This window comes from Podarcis raffonei, chromosome 8 (genome assembly GCF_027172205.1).
Source record: "Podarcis raffonei isolate rPodRaf1 chromosome 8, rPodRaf1.pri, whole genome shotgun sequence".
In the NCBI taxonomy this organism is placed as follows: Eukaryota; Metazoa; Chordata; class Lepidosauria; order Squamata; family Lacertidae; genus Podarcis; species Podarcis raffonei.
Genome location: NC_070609.1, coordinates 6,049,597 through 6,069,210, shown reverse-complemented (window position 1 = coordinate 6,069,210; position 19,614 = coordinate 6,049,597). Strand labels below are relative to the sequence as shown.

The following is a 19,614-nucleotide window of genomic DNA, read 5'->3' as shown; positions in this document are numbered from 1 at the left end:
AGGCTTGCTTATTTAGAACACCTGCATAAAAGGGTTAATTAAAAAGGTAGGGGATTGTTGTTGTTGTTTTGGCAGGTTCCTTTGCAAGGAGCATCTGTGATGTGGCAACTTTTCGCAGCTACCTTGTCCCTTGTTTTCCTGTGCATGAAACATCTATTTGCATCAGATTGCAACTGGGTAGCTGTAGTCAACGATTTTGCTGACCTTGGGAGCGACCGAAAGATTTTCTTTACCCAGCGGGAAATTAAAAGGGTGGCTGAGATCTTCAAGGAACTCACAGACTCAGCTATAGACCCTGATGACAAAAATGCAGTGAGTACAACATGCCTGGGTGTGGGAGAGGAGATCTCCCTTTCCTTCCATGACTAGCAAGGGCTCTTTGGGTTCCATGGCTCTTGAGCTGGAGCTGTTAGGAGGGTGGGCAAGAGGTCACTTAGAGAGCCCCTAGAACCAAGGGCTGAAGGGAAATCAGACAAACAGCAGTCACACACATCCTCAAAAGTCTAGGCTTAACAGAAGAGGCCAGGGGTGATCCTAGGCAAAGGCCAAGCCTGACTTGGAACCTTTTATAATGGAGGGAACCAATGGGCTGCCTTTGTGGGTAGCGTCAACCTAGAGTTTAGGGGGAGATCCCAGTTGTGAGACCCTCTCAAACTGCAGACCTGACCAGCTCACCACAGCAGTGTATAAATCTGGAACTTCTGCTTTCATCCTTGGAGATTCCTAACAGGCACAAGTGCTTGAATCCCTTACGGTCTCAGTTACTTTGGTTTATTTTATTAAATCAACTGTTTTATTCAGGGCTGCTGTTGGCTTTACTGGTATACTAGTCAACCAGAACTTTCAGCTTATTGCTCTTCAAGTGAAAAGAGCTATTGAAATATCGTAACTGTCTCTTTTTACAGAAATACCTGGGATTTCCATACTACCTGAAAATTAATCTGAGCTGCACACTTCAGGTAAGAGAAGAGCCACATGCTTTGTGAAGGCAAGGGATACTTACACACACATTGTAATTGAGGGGGCACTTTCCCTTGTTCCCTTGTTGCTTCAGCAATGGACAGATCTGCACTATCGACATAAACTTGTTTTAAGCCACTGCTTTAAAGTGGCATTGCTGTTTCATCTGTTGCTGAGATGCATGATAATCTTGTGAAGGGTTTTTTTTTGGGGGGGGGGGAGGTGAGGTCAGCCTGCCTGATGCCCATGTCCTTTGTAATTCCTGGGGTCCTGGTTCCAGGAATCTAATGGGGGATTCCATTGCTGAATTAGCCAGACAGGGCTCATAGTTGCCAACTTGGTATGGTCCTTTGTATAACAAAGGAAGCTGCTCTGTGCCAGAGGACAAATGGATGGGCGCCCCTCTCTTATTTGGCTGCCAGTAAGACAGACAAAAGCCAGGATAGTTGTGTGTGAGAGAGAGCTGGGCTAGAAGCAGGCTGCTGGCATAAGCCAGGGAGTCGGAGCCATTCTTGATTTCTGCTGGAATCCAAGGCTGTGTCTATGGGAGAAACAAGACCACTTGGGGTGTTAATGCTGTGAGCCCCTCCACTGTAGGTTTAGGTTGCATATGTGTGTAAATAAACCACATGTCATAAAGAAACCACGGTCTCCGCTGTCTCTTGTTCCAAGGAAACCAAACCCTGGATAAGTGACTGGATAGGAAAAGAAAAGAAAAGAAAAGAAAAGAAAAGAAAAGAAAAGAAAAAGGGCTTCTTATTCTGTGTCTTGTCAGTTACATAAAAAGAATTATTTGAACATTCCCTCCATAATAACAACCCACTTTTCTTCTTTCTTCATTTTTCCAGTCCCTTGTTCCATTTCATTCATTTCTGGCTTAATTTCATACCTCATTTCAAACGCTTTTGGGTTATAAACTATTCTTTTCCAAACTATAAAATCTCCTGGAAACCTTGTTGCTGAAGAAGCCCAATGGGGCGAAACAAGAGTGTATCCTGAGAACTGGTCTATCATCAGCTGCCTTATTGTTACTAAGTAGTTCTGTTTGTTACACTCTCAAGACATAGGACTATGCAGAAGGAAGATATCAGTATGAAATGGCATTGCCAACAGGAACTGTACATTGTAATCGTTGGACTTGACAATCTTTGGACTTGACTATCCTTGGACTTTACGACAATAAAAACATATAGAAGGTTAATAGTAATATGATATGTTATTGCGGGATAACATATCACTGCGGGAGGCAGTGGAAGACAGGAGTGCCTGGTGTGCTCTGGTCTATGGGGTCACGAAGAGTCGGACACGACTAAATGACTAAACAACAACAACATGTTATTGCCATCAGGAGCTGTGCTTTGCATTTTTTTTGATATGACAATTACAGTTTTAGTATATATAATGTTATGTTGCTTTACAGCCAGTTACGTGTGTGTTGTGGTATTCTGAACATGATTTACGTAATGAGGCAATTGTGTGTGTTGACTGTATCATCAAACACCGACAAAATCTGCCATCTTCTCTCCCCTGTAAATCGCAACACTAATGTAATAGTTGACAGACCTCTGCTTGGATTGAGTCAGCACAGGCAAGTGACACTAGAGTGATTTTGTGACAAGGGCTCTGGGTCAACAAACTTCTTTCCTCCTTCCAGAACTCAGAATGGGCTATTCGGACAGGTCACTACACTGGACTGAGGCCGATTGTGACTGTCACTTTTTCAGAACCCGTCCACCCTGTGCGTCAGAAACAGGAGCAGCTGCAGATCGAAATGAGGGCTGCTCCGTACAGGAATAAAGGTATTTCAGCATGTCATCCCCAAGAGGCAGTGCGGAAGCAGGAAGCACAAAAGGAAGTATCTCATTAGAGAGGAGCTTCCTTTTGAGGAGCTTTGCTCCCTTCGGAATTTTTCAGCTTCAGAAAGCAAATTTTGGATGCCACTAATGGCCACAAATAAGCAGACAGACAGATTGGACCCAGTTTGGCCCAATTCACTTGTAAATTCTCTAAGCTTGCATTGGGGAACCTCTTCATAGATTGCATTGTAGTTTAATTGGCAGAAGGGAAGGCAGCAGTTGGCTTTTCTGCCTTGGATGATAATAGCTCATTTCCCTGTTGCCTCCAAATTGTGTGTGTGTGTGTGTGTGTGTGTGTGTGTGTGTGTGTGTGTATTGGCAGAAGTCAAGAATCACCATCCAAACACCTAATTTAAATAGCGGATAATATTTTGTCTCACTCTTCTGCCAACATGAGTATGATCCTGCCTACACTGGGTGGAGCAGGCATTTGGGTGGAGCATGCAGCCTCTCCCCACTTCTAGTCCTCCCTCTGTTTAGGCTTTTGGAGGGGATTCCTGCTCTGCCACTGAGCCACTTGGGCCTGCCGATCAGAAGGTCAGCGGTTCAAATCCGCACAACGGGGTGAGCTCCTGTTGCTCTGTCCCAGCTTCTGCTAACCTACCAGTGCATACCACTGCATACCACTGCAAGTAGAGAAATAGGTACTGCTGTGGCAGGAAGGAAAACGGTGTTTCCGTGTGCTCTGGCTTCCGTCATGTTCCTCCGTGCACCAGTAGTTTAGTCATGCTGGCCACATGACCCAGAAAGCTGTCTGTGGACAAATGCCGGCTCCCTCGGTCTGAAGTGAGGTGAGCACCACATTCCATAGTCGCCTTTGACTGGACTTAACCGTCCAGGGGTCCTTTACCGTTTGACCTTTCCATGCTTTCTCTGCCTCCAGCAAATTGCAACAGTGAGGAAGTTTGTCAAATGTGCTGGTTCACGCCGATGCCCTTCTTGAACGGCACTGTTGTGTTGGATGTGTTGGTGGAGAGCAATGGCATCGGTCTCCCTGTGAAAAGCAGAAGGTGAGGGATACATTTCTAGTTTGTAGACCCAGCAAGAACATTTCCACGCGTGCCAGTATCTTGCTTGTGCCATATTTTGAATAAAACCTGAAACCTCAATCTATTACAGAAAGAGAACTGGCAGCAAAGCTCTCTTGATCAGCTCAGCAGAACTAGAATCATCTTCCACCAGTGACAGTTCCTCCTGGCTGTGTCTATGGGCCAAGGGGACACAGCGAGGCCTGTTCCATCCTCCTGGCTGGAGCCGACTGCCGTGTGGCTCCTCCCCTCCCAGAACTGTTTCCTGGACTGACAGTTCCATTTGGCCATTATGTAACAATTACATGAATGTGTTGGTAATTGAACTGGCTAGTTTTCCCCTCCCCTCCTTTTGCATCAAGTCTCTCTGACAGCAAACCATTACGGTATTTTGAATGGAATTGACAGCTTTTAAGAAAAAGTATATAAATGTAGCAAAAGAAAACACATATATTCTTTTTCTCCTTATGTATAGGTTTGCCATAAATATCAATGGCTATGTGGGAATTGTTCAAAATGAGGTGAAGATCAAGATTGGAGAAAAGGTAAAATGCTGGGGTTGGTAGCGATCTCAAGTGGCCTTACAGCCTGCTAACCACTGCTACTTGCAGTCTGTAGATGTGGTTGCATTTGCCTGTGGGGGTTAAACAGAGTTTTAGGATCCCATCTTTGGTAGCAGAAAAGCATAGGAATTAGGCTGCAAAGTCTCCTTTTGAGCAAGTCCATCTATGAAGTCAGCTGGCTTCCTCTTCCTTACCCTGCTAAACAAAGAATTGGGCAACAACTTGCAAAGTAAGTTTGAAAATTAGATTTACTTACTTTATAATCATGCACTGGCTCCTAGTGACAGTAGCAGTAAAAACTCTGCAGTCTGCTCTTTTCATCTCTCTGCATATTCTTAGAGACTGGGGGGCAAGGCGGGGAGCTGGTTGCAGTGTGTGTGTGTGTGTGTGTGGGGAGATTCCCTAGATTCTTCTGCAGCTTCTTGACCCCCCTCCTCTCCAGCCTCTGCTTCAGCCTCAGAGTCTGAACTGTACTCTGGAACAGACTCTTCCTGCTCACTAAACCCTGTTGCCCCTCTAGCCTCTGGCACCTCCTCCCCGCAGTCTTCTTCCTCTGACCACTCATCATCGTCCCACCACCAGGCCCCTGGCTCTGAGCCTTCTTCCCCCGGGAGTTCCCCGGCTGGTGCCTCCCACCACTCCTCGGCATCCAGCCAGTCCATGACACTCCCTGCCTCTGCCCTTGTGGGTAGGGCCTGGCATGGTCCTCCTGAGGTTTTACCCTTGGATTCTGTAGAAGGTATCTGTTGGTCCCCAGTGGCTTTGGTGTGATAGACAGACTCTCCTCTCTGGTCCCTTCTTACCAAGCACAGCTAGATTCTTTGAAGAATGTCCTGCAACTGAGAGACCCATCGCGTCCCTTGTGGTACACTTACGGACAAGCCCCTGTGCTCATCCTTGGCGGCATTCCCCGGAGCAAGATTGTCTTCATGTCGGACTCGATGTTTTTGGATTACATTCCAATAGAGGTAAAGGGGAAACGAGCCCTCTGCATAGCGCATCTCTGACATGGCATCTCTGTGTCGGCCGGGGTGGGGTGGGGCTGGAACTCCCCCAGTAGTTCACACATGAGCTTGGTGCCGGCAAGTGAAGTTGTAGCTGTCCAACGGTGGTGGACCTTGACTTCGGCAGACCGCATGTTTTGTGCGTAGTGTGTCCCAGGTTAAGTCCCCAGCATCTCCAGTTGAAAGCAGCTCAAGAGCTGACACCCTTAAACAGAGAGGATTCCCATTATAGCTAACAAAGCACAGCATTGTGGGAATTCCCACACAACTCTTAACCTAGTAGGAGCTGAGCCTGTTTCCACCCTTGTCTCTCTTTGTCTCCTTTTCTGCTGCAGGTGGGCATTGACAGCTGCTGGATTGGCTCCCTCTCATGCCCACAGGGTACATTCTCCTCTGCCATTGTTGATGCCATTAGTACAGAGAGCACCCTGTTCATCCGGCAGAACCAGCTTGTCTATTACTATACGGGAAATTACCCAATCTTGCATGTGAACACCTCTGGGTCTGGTATGTGAGCCTGAGAAGCCAAAAGGCACAGTTTTGTATTGGTTTTATGCCACTTTAACTGTCATGCCTTCCGTTATGGAACAGATGGAATTCTATGAGAGCTATGCTCTTCCGTTTTCTCTGGGGGCAGGGAATCCTTAGTCACGTTAACTGCCGTCCTGCCCTCAACTTGCACTGGCTGGACAAGGATAGAATATGGACTAACCCCTGGCTGTGGCATTGCATCTTGAAGGTGTGCCACTGTGGAGGACTCACCCCCATGTAGCACCATGGTTATGCCACAGTAACTGCATTGGCAGCACAGTGCTGACAATGGAAGGGTTAAAACAGCACTGACCGCCAATTAGTGTCTGGGCCCAATTCAAACTCCTCTCTATCCTCTTTTCTATACTATGCATAATTTTATACACCTCTGTCAGTGACAGTCTTTTAGGAAATCACTAACATCATCATGCAGCACAGTGCTGTTAAAAGCCCTTTCCTTAAAAACAGCCAGTTTCCCCAAACCTGCCAGAATTAAACAGTATTCACCCGATGGTGGAAGGTGGCAAGGAGCTAGTCAGTCTAGCCTCTCTAGGAAGGGAGCTCCAAATTCTGAGAGGTTCTACCAAGAGGGGCCATTGTTATTGGCATCCATCTGTCTCAGGAGACAGTGGAGTGTGCCTTCAGGAGTGAATTCAAACCGCTGTATGAGCAGTGCCGAAGTGACCTCCTTGGGGCACAAGCCTGTGTATGGAGGTCCCGGGCTGCCCAGATGACAAGATTCCCTGAGCAAGATGTTTGGCAGCAGCTTGACTGCAGGAGTTGCCAAAAGGAAGCATACAAGGCACCATCCAACCGTCTTAGGGATTCCACTCCAGATTTGTGTGGGGTTCATTCCATAGCTGTTTCTTCTCCTGAAGATATCCCACAAGGCAGTGGAGGTTGGGGATCAGTGTTTTCCTTCTCCTAGATGGGCTACCTTCCCAGGTTGATGAGCCCCACCTGCCCCTCACTTCCCTCTATAGCATGTGCAGAAACCTCCTTTTTGACTGGTTGAGTCCGCTTAATCTGCCAGAGTCTGTCTGCGCATGCAGGGAAATCCCTAACTCACTGAGGGTTGGAGACCCATTGGCTACCCTCACCTGGTTTAGCCAGCCTGTTGAAGATGTTCCCAGGGTGTGACCGCTGTCACAGGTTGACAGCTTCTAGGAGCCACAGGTGAGAGCTGAGTGCAGGGTGGGGACCAAAGCACCCCAGAAGGAGCATGATGTGTCCCCCACCAGAGGTACTATCCCTCTCCTAACACCCCATAATGCACCCCCTCATAACACTGTAATCTGACAAACCATCTGGCAAACAAGGCTCCTGTGACTTTGTAAGGTGCTTAGAGTAACTGATTGGGACCATCTCTCTCTGGAATGCGCTACCACAAGATGTTGTCATGGACTGTCATAAAGGGTATAGATAACTTCATGGAGGATAGCACTGCCTGTGACCACTAGTCACGATACATGACCCCAGATTGAGAGGTAGGATACCTTTGGATACTAGTCGCCGGGAAACAAAAGGCACAGAAGGATATTTAACTCATGCCCTGCTTGTGGGTTTCCCAGGGGCCTCTGGTTGCAGGATCCTGGGCTAGGTGGGGGCTGATCCTGCTGCCAGGCTCTTCACATGTTCTCTTCTATTTCTTTAGAGCTCTGGACACGCATATTGAACCATGTCTGCGTGAGAACCTTGAACCCAGTCTTTTTCCCAATGAATGGCTCTGAATTTGTGATTGCCCTTGGTGGCGGCTGGCAGGAAGGAGAATTCTTTCTTATCACGGTTAGAGGTATTTATCTTGCCCCACGTAGGACTATAGGACAGAATGGATGGGGGCTAGCTTGAGGAGGGGCATGCTCTTCCATTGTTCTGTGCAACGGGGTGTTGAGCAAGCCTTGAATGGTGTGGTCTCAGCTGGATGATTGATGGACCGTCCTCAGGTTTTAAGCTACGTTGCTGATATGCTTGATAATTTTCAGGTATTATGGTAATTCATAATGGCCTTATTTTAATAATAATAATAATAATAATAATAATAATAATAATAATAATAATTATTATTATTATTATTATTATTATTATTATTATTATTATTATTATTATTATTATTATTTATACCCCCCCTACCCAGCCAAGGATGGGCTCAGGGCAGCTAACAAGCAATAATAAAAACAAGTTGAATGAATACAACTTAAAAACAAGATTAAAATACAACATTAAAATATCAAAACATTAAAATATTAAAATGCAGCCTCATCACAGGAGGAGAAAGAAAAAAGAAAGAGGGGGAGGGGATCAAATTGGCTCCAAGCCAAAGGCCAGGCAAAGCAACTCTGTCTTACAAGCCCTGCGGAAAGAAATCAGATCCTGCAAGGCCCTGGTCTCATGAGGCAGAGCGTTCCACCAGGCCGGGGCCAGTGTTGAAAAGGCCCTGGCTCTGGTTGAAGCTAATCTAACTTCCTTAGGGCCTGGGACCACTAGGGTGTTGCTATTTATGGATCTTGAGGCTCTCCGTGGGGCATACCGGGAGAGGTGGTCCCGTAGGTACGAGGGTCCTAGGCCGTGAAGGGCTTTAAAGGTCAAAACCAGCACCTTAAATCTGACCCTGTACTCCACCAGGAGCCAGTGCAGCTTGTGTTTTAAATCGTGTTTTTACTGTGTGGATGACTGGGAACATTTCCTGACAAACTGAATAAAGAAAGTGGGTCGGTTTGGGGCAGAGCATGACTTCTGGATCATAAGGAGGGTATACATGTGCTGGCAATGGGAGGCTTTGTCCATTGGAGAGTGGGAAGGGAGAAGCAGTCCACTCATTTTAACCCTACCCATGGTTCCTTTTTCTTTATAGATGGGATTGTGAAGGCTTCTGGATCCTTGAGGGAAAAGGAAGAGACAGTATGTGATTTTGTAAGGGGTACGTCCATTTTGATTTTTAAAATGTGCCTCCCCCTGGGTAGCCTCCACAGTCTCGTGCCACTATTGTGAGCTTTGTAGTGAGGGAGGTAAAGCCAGAATGGGCCATATATGTCTTTGTTTCCCTAATCACAATTCAGGACCCAAAATCCAACAATGTACCTGTACAACATGGAATGAGCTGGGTTGGGGAGAGCTAATTTTCTCCGTGACTGTTATTTCTTTATAAAATTTATATCCTGTCCTTCCAAAGGAATCCAAAATCAGCAAAGACAAAACAAAAATCTCTTAAGAACAATTCTAATACAGATGCAGACCAGGAATCGTTTATTTATTATGAATAACTATTCTGGGCATATCTTATATATATCTTGTTTATATTGTAAAGCACCCTGCGATCCTCAGATGAAAGGTGGTATAAATTATTAATAAAAAAAACTGTATTCACTTCTGACAATTATTATTTCATAGAATCATAGAATTGTAGCATTGGAAGTGACTCCAAGGGTCATCTAGGTAAACCCTTCTATGCAGGTAACTAAAGCATCCATAAGAGATGGCCCTCCAGCCTGTCCTTCAAAAACCTCCTTGGAAGGAGAGTGCACCACCTCCCAAGGGAGTCCATTCCACAGTTGAACAGCTCTTACCATCAGAAAGTTCATCCTGATGTTTAGTCAGAATCTCCTTTCTTGTAACTTGCACCCACTGATTTAGTTCCATTACTATGGAGCAGGAGAAAACAAGCTTGCTCCATCTTCCATGTGACAGTCTTTGAAATAATTGATTTTGGGTTTGGTCAGTCAACCACCTACAAATCCACCTAACAGTTGCGTTGCCCAGATATTCTCTGCAAGGACAGCATGTGGGACTTTGTCAAAAGCCTTACTGAAATCAAGATACACTACATCCACAGCATCCCCCTGATCCACCAAGCTTGTAACTCAATCAAAAAAAGAAATGAGATTCGTCTGGCATGACTTGTCTTTGAGAAACCCATGCTGGGTCTCAGTAATCAAAGCGTCCTTTCCTAAGTGCTCACAAACCAACTGTTTAATCTTCTGTTCTAAGACCTTTCCTGGTAATGACATCAAGCTGACTGGTCAGTAATGACCTGGGTCTTCTTCCCCAATTTTTGAAGATGGGGACAGCATTTGCCCGCCACCAGTCTGCAGGGATTTAGCATTCATTTCCTCTTCCCAGGAAATACTGGAAATTGTAGTTCCATGGGAATACCACTAAAGATTTCACCCAGTGTACTTAATTAGCTCCACTAAAGGATGATTCCCAGAGTTCTTTGGAAGATAACAGTTAAGCTGTTATAAAAATTAACATATGGGTAAACAGAGACATGGCATAATAGTAGCAGCAATGTGGTCTGTTCAGAGTGGCCAGCAGGAAGATCTGCTCATGCCACGAATGCAAAACCTACAGTGACATCTCTTTAAATAATGCAATTTTTCCATTGCCCCAATCTTCTCCCTTCTAGCTTCGGCGTGCTCCATCAAATGGGCCACTTACTCCTTGGCTGATAACCGGATATATTTGCTGGTGCATGAGACGGGAACAGACAAACACACCATTGTGGTATACTTACTAGGTTAGACTGGCTCTCTTAAGCGTTATTCGTATTGTTTATTGTACTTGAAATTCAACTTGGTGGTGTTAAAAAAAATCAAAATCAAATCTATTCTGGCAGGAACCTGTCTAACAATCATGACACAAAAAGAGAAAGGGACAGATAAATAGAGAGTAAAATGAGCAAATTCAGGTGCACTGAAGTTACCCCGCCACATGCTAGAAGTACCAAAATGTGATTTGGGGGCACAGGGGAATTGAAGGAAAATAAAATAACATTTGGAAAAGATGTTGAAATACTGAGACCCTTTCCACTGCGCTATTGTCCTACTATATTGCCTGAAAGATATTATAAGGAACGATTGTGCAGAAATGGTTTCCTGTTCGTGGGTTAAACCACAGAGCCTAGGGCTTGCCGATCAGAAGGTCGACAGTTCGAATCCCTGCGATGGGGTGAGCTCCCATTGCTCAGTCCCAGCTCCTGCCAACCTAGCAGTTCGAAAGCACGTCAAAGTGCAAGTAGATAAATAGGTACCGCTCCGGCGGGAAGGTAAACCGCGTTTCCATGCATTGCTCTGGTTTGCTAGAAGTGGTTTAGTTATGCTGGCCACACGACCCGGAAGCTGTACGCCAGCTCCCTTGGCCAATAAAGCGAGATGAGTGCCACAACCCCAGAGTCGGCCACGACTGGACCTAATGGTCAGGGGTCCCTTTACCTTTACCTCAGTTTTCGAGCGTCTCGGAAGTCAAATGTTTAGGCTTTTGAACGCCAAAAACCCGGAAATAACTGTTTTGGTTTTTGAACACTTTTTGGAAACCAAAATTCTTCCGGAAATGCATGCTTTGGTTTTTGAATGTTTCGGAACCGTGGTTCCACTGTGCATGGGAAAATGGAAAGTGGCAAATGTACCATCAAGTAAAGATTGGTATGATAAATTAAAGAGCTATGCTTTTCATGGCTGAATAAACCTACTTTATTAGATTTAGAGAACAAAATCAAAGGCACGATATCCGCAGGCAAAAATGGATTAATTTTATCGATCATGAGTTGTTATCAAATGTATGGATTCACTGTATTCTGATAGAAGGAAGCATATATTAGTCCAAGTCAATTGCTGTTGTGCTCCGTAGAAAATTCAGTTACAAGCATAATTTCAGTCCAACTAATTGTAATTACCGGTATACCATCTGTTACATCCTTTTCTTTTCCCCCAAGCTTATGCATAAATGGAATAAAGTAAATAAGTAGGCAATTTTAACATTTGGATGTTTTCTCTGCTCACTTTGCAGACATAGAGCATTTTGAATTTATTTATCATATCCCTGAAAAAGTTCCCAAGGGTAAGTTAGGCCGCAGAATCTGAGACAAGGCAGAATCTGCTGCTACTTGCACTAGACAACACCTGTGCACTCTGTGTTAAGCCACAAAAATTAACACCCGGGGCTCCAAATTTGCTAACGGAATTTGCAGCTTCCACTTCCCTCTTTATTGTGCATTCAAAGGGATGGGGGCGGGGATGGCAACGAAACCCTTGACCCTTCTGATTGCAAGTACAGGAGGATAGTTAAATGGCAGACAAGTTGGAAGGGGCTTTGAGTATGTATTAATCCTGGAACTCTTTGTCAAAACCCCAAGTTCTGAACTGAAGGGAATTCATAACGATAGCAAGTTATGCAAATATGTGGAGTGGATTCTGTCGGTTTCAAGCCAAAAGTCAGAGGAATTGGCCACCCTCCAGGTGCCCGGCTTGAATCCTTGTTGACCTCCCTGTCAGCGACTCCCGGCAAGATCAGGCGAGATCTCAACGTGAGAAGAACACACCACTCCTCCCCTGCCATCCCCAGGGAGGGGAGAGAGACAGACAGAAATGTATTTACATGCCTTTATTTCTGTCCTTCCAGCAGTACAGAGAAAACGTGACTGCACTCTCTCATCACCAACAGCAGAGAGAAAAAACTCCTCCCATGTACTTCCAGTACAGGGTCATGTGTCACTCTGAGCTAACATCCGGTGCTCAGTACACTGAATAGACTGTCCTTTGTTCCCACGGTACAGTCCCAAAACATCAACATCCTGTTTGGCTTTCCAGCCATCTGGAGCACTCAGCTGCATTGCTCCTTTTTCGTAACAGATTCATGGGGTGGTTTTACATTTCTTTGTCATGGTTCCTCACAAAGCAGCGCATAGTTTGCAGAGGGTCATCAGAATTCCCTGCTTAAGGGACAAGTCCCTTGTGTCATTAACCTGTACCTGTTTTCCCCTTTAAATATCAGCCGCAGGAGAGGGGCAGGGTGAGGATCAGGACTCTTTAACTCAGGGCGGTTCCCTTCCCTGGTTTCCCATGTGTCAGTAGTGGTGAGCCCCTGAACGGCAACTCCCATCAGGCCCATTGAGCATTGCCAATGGCTAGGGATGGTAGGTGCTGCAGTTGAGCAGCACCTGGAGGATCAAAGGTTCCATACACGGGGGATGGAGGTTGTCCAGCAACAGCTGTCAGACCACAGCTTCCTCAACCCTGCCGTATGCCACGTTATTACCACAATATTATATTATCCCTCATCTCTAGAGAACCAACCCAGGAAAAGGCAGCCCATTGAAAAGTGTCTCTCAGAGAAGCAAAGAATGCAAAGCTGTGCAGTTTGCTCCTGTTTCAAGAACTCAAGCTGAATCTTCAAATATGGAGTGGGAATATCTGGGGGGAACAGAGATGGTTTCCACCACTGCATCCTTTTTTCTAGTTACTCTCATAACTGCTATCACCCCCATTTAGAACATCCATTGTAGTCAACTTCTCTTCTTTTTTCTGTTGCAGCCTCTGATAAAGGGTTTGTGTTGTTGCTAGGACTGGAGCATTACACAAACACAACCCTTATACCGAGAGGTTTGGCTTTGAACCCCTTCAGTAATATATTTTACATCTGGGGGAATGCTATCTTGCAAAGGTAAGATTCCCCACGAAAAGCCTGCTGGTGTGAATATGGTTCCAGACATCTTTCTGTTTATGTTACTTTCATCTTTAGAAAATACTGAATCTAAAGGCGACCAGAAATTCCAAAGAGATTGGAGTAAATTTATTGAGTATTTGAAAGATTATTGCAAAAATGTGAAGACACTGAAATCTTGTAACGTAATGAAGGACAGAAACTGGCAGTTGAAATGCGCATACAGTTTATTAGAAATGGAAAAGCCAGTTGAAGGGAAGGAGGGAAGTCATGTGCTCGGTGGAACAAAAGTATTTGATATGTATTTGAAAGGTTGTTATATTCTGTGTTTTTGAAAAAACAAAAACAAAAAAGTATGTCAAAAAAAGAGAAAATACTGAATCTAGTGCCCAGAAATCTAAATCTGCACCCTAGTAGCAGTAGACTTTCCTACGATGTCGACCATAATTTTTGCACTCTCTTGGCTTATCTTCAGTTTTCTCACAGTGCTGTTCCTATAAAGCTTGGAATAGACCAAAAACAACAGTATTGTGGCACCTTAAAAACTAACCATTTTATTATGGTATAAGACAGGAGCTGCCAAACCGATCCTCATTCCATCAGTGGTCCTCAAGCATCATTCAGTGGTCTGTGGTGTGTCTGTGGATTTGTGGTTGAAGACGCTAGACAGCTCATCCATTGCATTAATATTCATATAGATTTTATTTGTATTTTTATTTCTTATATTTCATTACAATTTGAATTCTGTGGTATTCATATTGTAATGCAATGCACAACAATATATAAGAAATAAAAGAGCCCATAGAAATTATGCAGCTTCTAGCTCGGTGTATTACAAATCGGTAGCACTAGGAGAAAATGATATTAAAGGCTCTGCTAGGATCTGCTAAAGTTTTCAAGTGGTCGGGGGAGGGGGAGAAGTTGGGGAACTGTTGGCATAAAGTTTTGTGGATCACAACCCACTTCATGAATGCATGAAGTGTACTGGCAACGACCGTTTTGCATGGAAGTTGCGTTTCTAACTGCTACGTGCTTAAGTCCATCTTGAATTCATTCGCCCCCTTTTCCAACCACTTCTGGATTGCAGCGATTTCCGCTTGTTAATTAGGTGTTAACAAGGGCATCCTGATCAAATTTGCAGATGACACCAAACTGGGAGGGGTGGCTAACACCCCAGAGGACAGGATCACACTTCAAAACGACCTTCACAGATTAGAGAACTGGGCCAAAACAAACAAGATGAATTTTAACAGGGAGAAATGTAAAGTATTGCACTTGGGCAAAAAAAATAAGAGGCACAAATACAAGATGGGTGACACCTGGCTTGAGAGCACTACATGTGAAAAGGATCTAGGAGTCTTGGTTGACCACAAACTTGACATGAGCCAACAGTGTGACGCGGCAGCTAAAAAAGCCAATGCAATTCTGGGCTGCATCAATAGGAGTATAGCATCTAGATCAAGGGAAGTAATAGTGCCACTGTATTCTGCTCTGGTCAGACCTCACCTGGAGTACTGTGTTCAGTTCTGGGCGCCACAGTTCAAGAAGGACACTGACAAACTGGAACGTGTCCAAAGGAGGGCAACCAAAATGGTCAAAGGCCTGGAAACGATGCCTTATGAGGAACGGCTAAGGGAGCTGGGCATGTTTAGCCTGGAGAAGAGGAGGTTAAGGGGTGATATGATAGCCATGTTCAAATATATAAAAGGATGTCACATAGAGGAGGGAGAAAGGTTGTTTTCTGCTGCTCCAGAGAAGCGGACACAGAGCAATGGATCCAAACTGCAGGAAAGAAGATTCCACCTAAACATTAGGAAGAACTTCCTGACAGTAAGAGCTGTTCGACAGTGGAATTTGCTGCCAAGGAGTGTGGTGGACTCTCCTTCTTTGGAGGTCTTTAAGCAGAGGCTTGACAACCATATGTCAGGAGTGCTCTGATGGTGTTTCCTGCTTGGCAGGGAGTTGGACTCGATGGCCCTTGTGGTCTCTTCCAACTCTATGATTCTATGATTCTAGGTGTGTGTAAAATGGTTGTTGCCTCTGTTATAAGAAAAAAACTCCTTTTCCCTTATGGGGTACCCAAGAGCCCGTATAGAGTCCTTATGTAGGTTCTTTATCGGTAGGAGAAAATAACAGAGGCCAGCCAGAGAATATTGAGAAGCAAAGCAGCTAGTAAGCCTGATCTTTATTAAACTGTTACAAGAGGGTCCTCACTCACCACATGCAGGAGGGAGGAGGAACCCAGAACATTGGTGTGCAAGCTCTTATATAGACTTTTGAAATTGCCCACCCTGGAGCCCAAGATCACCCCCATGAAACATCATACATACATCACAGAAGGAGGCGGTCAACAGCAGAAATCCTGTTTGCCAGGGTACTTGATAATGGTCACCTGAATCCAGGTTACAGTCTCACCCAGTCATACACAGATACGCCTTTAAGACAGGATTTGTGAGCAAAGAGACAACGGGGAGGTTTTCCCATTTCCTTTGTCCTTGCAGAGAAACATTTGAGGTCAATTTCGGGAGAGTCAAAATGGTTTCAGAACTTTTTTCCTGTACTGTTTCAGACATGTGGTTTATATATTTATGTATGTGTTTGCCTGGTCCATTTATGAGCATTTCTTTTATATCTTAGACCAGGGGCCAGCAACCTTTTTCAGCCATGAGCCAGTCCACCGTCCCTCAGACCATGTGGTGGGCTGGACTATATTTTTTTGGGGGAAATGAACGAATTCCTATGCCCCCAAATAACCCAGAGATGCATTTTAAATAAAAGCACACATTCTACTCATGTAAGAACACCAGGCAAGCCCCACAAATAACCCAGAGATGCATTTTAAATCAAAGGACACATTCTACTCATGTAAAAACGCGCTGATTCCTGGACCGTCCGTGGGCCGGATTCAGAAGGCGATTGGGCCACATCCGGCCCACGGGTCTTAGGTTGCCTACCCCTGTCTTAGACCTTATACTTCTCATAACACCTCTTAATACCAACTACTGCCCTAGATTGCTGCTTAGAATCACTTGTTAGAAGGGTTGACTTATTGCATCGTTTCAGTTTTGAGCCTAGCGCAGGGTTGACCCTGACAACCTCCTCCAATATTTACGCTATTAAGAAAGGTTGTATGAAACACTCTTCAATAGATAAGCCAGGCTGTCTTGGAGGGCTCTTCCACACTTCGCTTTCGCTTGTGCAGTGCCTGGAAAGCATAGGTCTGAGCAGTTTCCCGCTTGCTCCCTTCCTTTCCAAGGGAAAACTTTAGTGATAGATCAGAGCAAATGTGAATCTGGAGAAAACTCAAAACTGCCATTTGCTCCGACTGAGCAGTAAAGCAGCAGGAAGTGCAGATAAGCCCTAAATCAGGGTGGGCCAACTTTGGCAAGTAGTTGGGGTAATAAAGACTCCAGATGACAACTTGAGAAGTGTCCTACCAGTCATAATTAGGCCAGTGGACTGGATTGTAAGGCTAACAGCTGCTCCCGTGTTTGACTTGATATAGTAATGGAAGTAGGTTCACAAGGTGGGCAAAATAATATGTTGTGACTCCTATTTAAATGCATACATTTGTTTTTGCTCCAATCAAAATATTGTAGGAGGTGGGGATTTAAAACAAAGATCTCTTCTTGTTTTCTTTACAGCAATGACAAGCAGAGTTATATATATCTCTCCAGCTTCCCAAATGATTCCCCCATCAAATATTTCGTTCAGTCGTTTACTGGGGAAATTGCCTTTGTGACTGACCGAGAGGAGGTATGTCTGCTTATCTTTCTCATGGATCCAGTGGCTGGGTGTTCTAGAGCAGGCATGTCAAACAGGTCGATCGTGATCTACTTGTTGATAGCGAGGTGTCCCTGGTGGATCCTGGTTGATCTTTGGACCCCCTGATTGATCTCCAAAGAAAGAAAAAAAAGCTCAACAGCTCTGGTCAATCGTCTAATGGTAGATCACTGCCAGTTCTTTTATACCGTGAGTAGATCGCAGTCTCTTGTGAGTTGGACATGCCTGTTCTAGAGGAACAAGGCTTAATATTGCTGAGGAACGTATGATTTCTTTCTTTCTTTTTTCATAACCTTTATTTTGAAATGCAAAACAATACAAACAGGACAAAAGGCATCGGCCAACAGGTACAAAACAGTTTATTTAAACTATTTGTAGCCTACCTTTCTGTCCTTGTGGAATTCTCAGGGTGGCTGACAAATAACACACACAGACACACCAAACTAATGAAATTATAGCAGAACAGCAAGTGGCAGTAATAAAGGACATTTTAGGAATTTATGTTAGAGCCATTATATAAACCAAAGATTTCATAGCTTGTAGTGTATAATCTAGCCCTATTCATATTTATTCAGAAGGAAACCCCAGTGATTCGAACAGGATTTTTTTCAGGTGTTGTGTTCCCCACCCATCTGTAAATACTGTACACAGGGCTGCCTTCAGTTGTCTTGTAAAGGTTGTATTGTTACTTATCTCCTTGGCTCAGGGGTCGGATAACTATATCTTCCAACATTTTTCCGATGAAAATAAGGACATGTCAATGCAAGTGAGATTGCTAGTCTCTTAATCATTCTGCTACATTATCAACCCAGCTGTGTGTGTTTGTGTGTGTACACACACACACACACACACACACACACAGAGCACTACATCGCTTGAGCATTACTTTCCCTCCTCTTTCTAGATTTGGGTTTCCAAAGAACTTGGCACAGAGATTAAAAAGGTATATCCATCAGAAGCCTGGGATGTGTACAATTATTTGCAGGTGATGAGAGGCTCACCACATTACAGCTTGACCCTGAAACATTCCATACTCACCATTTTCTATGTTGATGGACAGTTGCAAGAGGTGAGTGCATTAGGCTGTGTTTGCCTTGACGTGTAATCCGGGAGGTAGCTGGTTTGAAAAGGGAGCCATGTCACCACTCAAGGCATGTGTGGTGGTGTGGAGGCGCTTTCTTGAATCTGGAGTCACCAGTGCTATTTTTCTAGAAAAAGAATGCCAGAACTCTCTGTGAATGGCTCCCTTGTTCTCTTATACAGTGGTACCTTGGGTTAAGTACCGTACTTTTTGCTCTATAGGATGCACCCGACCATAGGACGCACCTGGTTTTAGTGGGGGAGAACAAGAAAAAAAAATTCTCCCCCTCTCTGCTCAGCGCCCCTTCAGCGAAGCAGCAGGAGAAACGGAGCCCCTTCCATTTCTCCTCCCGCTTTGCTGAAGGGGTGCTGCGCAGCTCTCCCTCTCTGCTGAAGCCAGGAGAGTCTTGCTCTCCCGGCTTCAGCAAAAGGAACCTGAAGCCTTTGGAGTGCAGCGCGAGGTCCCACTGTGCTCCAGAGTCTTCACGGATAGCCACTTGAAGCTTTTGGAGTGCAGTGGGAACTCACGCTGCGCTCCAAAGGCTTCAGGTTCCTTTCACTGACCCGAAGCCTTTGGAGTGCAGTGTGAGTTCCCGCTGCGCTCCAAAGGCTTCAGGCAGCTATCCCTAAAGCCTGGAGAGCGAGAGGGGTCGGTGCGCACCAACCCCTCTCACTCTCCAGGCTTCAGCGAAAGCAACGCGCAGCCTCCGGAGCGCGGAGGGAGCGCTCCCTCTGCGCTTTGGAGGCTTGACAATGGCACCCATTGGACAGGTGCCAGAACTGATTTCCAGCTGAAAAAAAGCCCTGGATGTCACTGCTGTTTATTATTGAATAAATAATAATAGCTGGCTGAGGCCGAGGCAAGGCCTTGGTGAGATTTAATTAGGGGGCACTGGTGGGAGTGCTGATGCTGTCCCCACGAATCCCCAGCCTTGCCATTGCCCCAGCTCCAAATAAGTAGGAGACATCAGATCAACAGCCGTTGTCAAGAGAGCAGCTCCACCCAAATCACCACTGCCGCTCACATACTGATCTGAAACATTTGGAATTGAAAGTAACACTGTGATGTACACTCTTGCTCTTACTGCCATTGCTGTCTTGCTTAGATTCTCATCATATTTGCAAGACAGAGCTGGCCAGCTGCTCAGGTTGATGGCAAGGTTTTCCTAGCAGCAGCAGAGCTGCTAGGGCAGTTAGGGACCAAAGGTGGACAAACTACCCCAGAAGGACCACCAGAGGTACTACCCTTCCCCTAACACTCCACACACGTACATCCCATTACATTATAGACGTACATCCCATTATGTAACAAAACACTAGAGGAGAGGTGATAAATTTAAAATGTGTTTTGTGTACCCGATTCCTCTAAATCTGT

The 19,614-nt window shown here is 45.2% G+C and overlaps 1 protein-coding gene across 5 annotated transcripts in view; it reads left to right on the top strand.

The window, feature by feature from the left end:
- The window catches only part of CATSPERG (cation channel sperm associated auxiliary subunit gamma), a 50,364-nt gene that overhangs the window by 4,149 nt on the left and 26,601 nt on the right, over positions 1 to 19,614 (top strand). For 4 of the 5 annotated variants that reach the window (XM_053397750.1, XM_053397751.1, XM_053397752.1 and 1 more), the window contains exons 2-15: positions 76 to 312; positions 906 to 959; positions 2,615 to 2,759; positions 3,700 to 3,826; positions 4,320 to 4,389; positions 5,220 to 5,375; positions 5,747 to 5,918; positions 7,597 to 7,734; positions 8,794 to 8,859; positions 10,345 to 10,455; positions 11,724 to 11,774; positions 13,247 to 13,376; positions 17,021 to 17,132; positions 18,064 to 18,228. In XM_053397750.1, coding sequence (XP_053253725.1) covers positions 100 to 312; positions 906 to 959; positions 2,615 to 2,759; positions 3,700 to 3,826; positions 4,320 to 4,389; positions 5,220 to 5,375; positions 5,747 to 5,918; positions 7,597 to 7,734; positions 8,794 to 8,859; positions 10,345 to 10,455; positions 11,724 to 11,774; positions 13,247 to 13,376; positions 17,021 to 17,132; positions 18,064 to 18,228 — 1,710 coding nt within the window. In that variant the 5' untranslated portion in view covers positions 76 to 99. The remainder of the gene's footprint in view (positions 1 to 75; positions 313 to 905; positions 960 to 2,614; positions 2,760 to 3,699; positions 3,827 to 4,319; positions 4,390 to 5,219; positions 5,376 to 5,746; positions 5,919 to 7,596; positions 7,735 to 8,793; positions 8,860 to 10,344; positions 10,456 to 11,723; positions 11,775 to 13,246; positions 13,377 to 17,020; positions 17,133 to 18,063; positions 18,229 to 19,614) is intronic. The other variant, XM_053397754.1, reaches the window with a different exon arrangement.